Source organism: Penaeus monodon, chromosome 29, assembly GCF_015228065.2.
Source record: "Penaeus monodon isolate SGIC_2016 chromosome 29, NSTDA_Pmon_1, whole genome shotgun sequence".
NCBI lineage: Eukaryota > Metazoa > Arthropoda > Malacostraca > Decapoda > Penaeidae > Penaeus > Penaeus monodon.
Window position 1 is genome coordinate 13,823,208 of NC_051414.1, and position 1,130 is coordinate 13,824,337.

At 36.5% G+C, this 1,130-nt stretch overlaps 1 protein-coding gene across 1 annotated transcript in view; it reads left to right on the forward strand.

Annotated features, from left to right (window-relative positions):
* Nucleotides 1–653, forward strand: part of LOC119591754 (peptidyl-alpha-hydroxyglycine alpha-amidating lyase 2-like) — a 13,265-nt gene extending 12,612 nt beyond the window's left edge. Inside the window, 1 exon segment of the mRNA XM_037940501.1 lies at nt 17–653. Coding sequence (XP_037796429.1) covers nt 17–133 — 117 coding nt within the window. The 3' untranslated portion in view covers nt 134–653.
* The last annotated feature ends 477 nt before the right edge of the window (nt 654–1,130 follow it).

Here is a 1,130-nt window from a genome sequence, read left to right on the forward strand (position 1 = left end):
TCATTTTTCCTGCCAGGGCTTCCACAACCCGCACGCCGTCGCCGTGAGCCGCGACGGGTCCGCCATCTACGTCTCGGAGATCGGGCCGAACCGCATCTGGAAATTCCTACTGGAGAGTCCCGCAGCTTACTAAAGAGGATCGTTCGTCTGCAACTTTGCTTCTTGTTGCTTCGAAATGGCTCCCTTTAGGGGGGACGTTGATAGATATATATTTGTAGAGAGAGAAATGATTTTTCTGAGAATATTTCCCAGGTGCAAAAGAATGCCTGGACGATAGAAACGGAATACTCTGCAGACAATGCGATCTTGAGAAAAATATATAAGGTAATTCAAACAGGGCAGGGAAAATAAGGGAAGGATGCTATTTTTGGAAAGTTTAGAAAGAAAAGTTCAGGATTGATTAACCAAGAGGAAAAAATGTATATTCTGAAAAAACACATCATTCCTCTCTTGAAGATGTATCTTGTACAAAACAATTACTGTTAGAAAATGTTTCCAGAGAAGGAAAAAAGGGAGTGTATTAACGGATTACGAAAAGGACCAAACTTATATTGTACCCATTAAGAATATCCGAGTCCCAACCATTGTGGTCTAATTAAAGATAAATGACGTCATATATTATGTCAGAGTTTAGTAAAATTCAGATAATGATACATATGCAATTATATTTCCAACCAACCACTTCTGGATACATCTTGCACTATCCACTTGTACAATTTATAATCATTAAGCACTCTGTTTTTCAATCATTCATCATTCTTATCAGTATTATCCAATTCCTGAATGCAACAAGACTGCCACAGCGTTTTATAGCATAACTGATCATGGCTCTCTTGTGTGTAGTAATAGATGAAGGTCACTTTCTCAAAAGAAAGAAGGCATTACTGAGAAACTCTTTTGCGACGATTAGCGCAAATAGAATTAGTTGAAATATGATATACATCTCTCGAAAGAAAGAATCTAGCTAGTTGAATAAATAGCTTTATCAGGATTTTTGAAACATATCATATCATGTAGAAAAATTCTTTACAGTGCATTAAAAGGATCTGTTTAAATAGATTTAATATAGGTGGCTGAAAATGTTTAGAGCATCTAAATAAAAAAAACGTAAATATTGCCAATGGCAAACT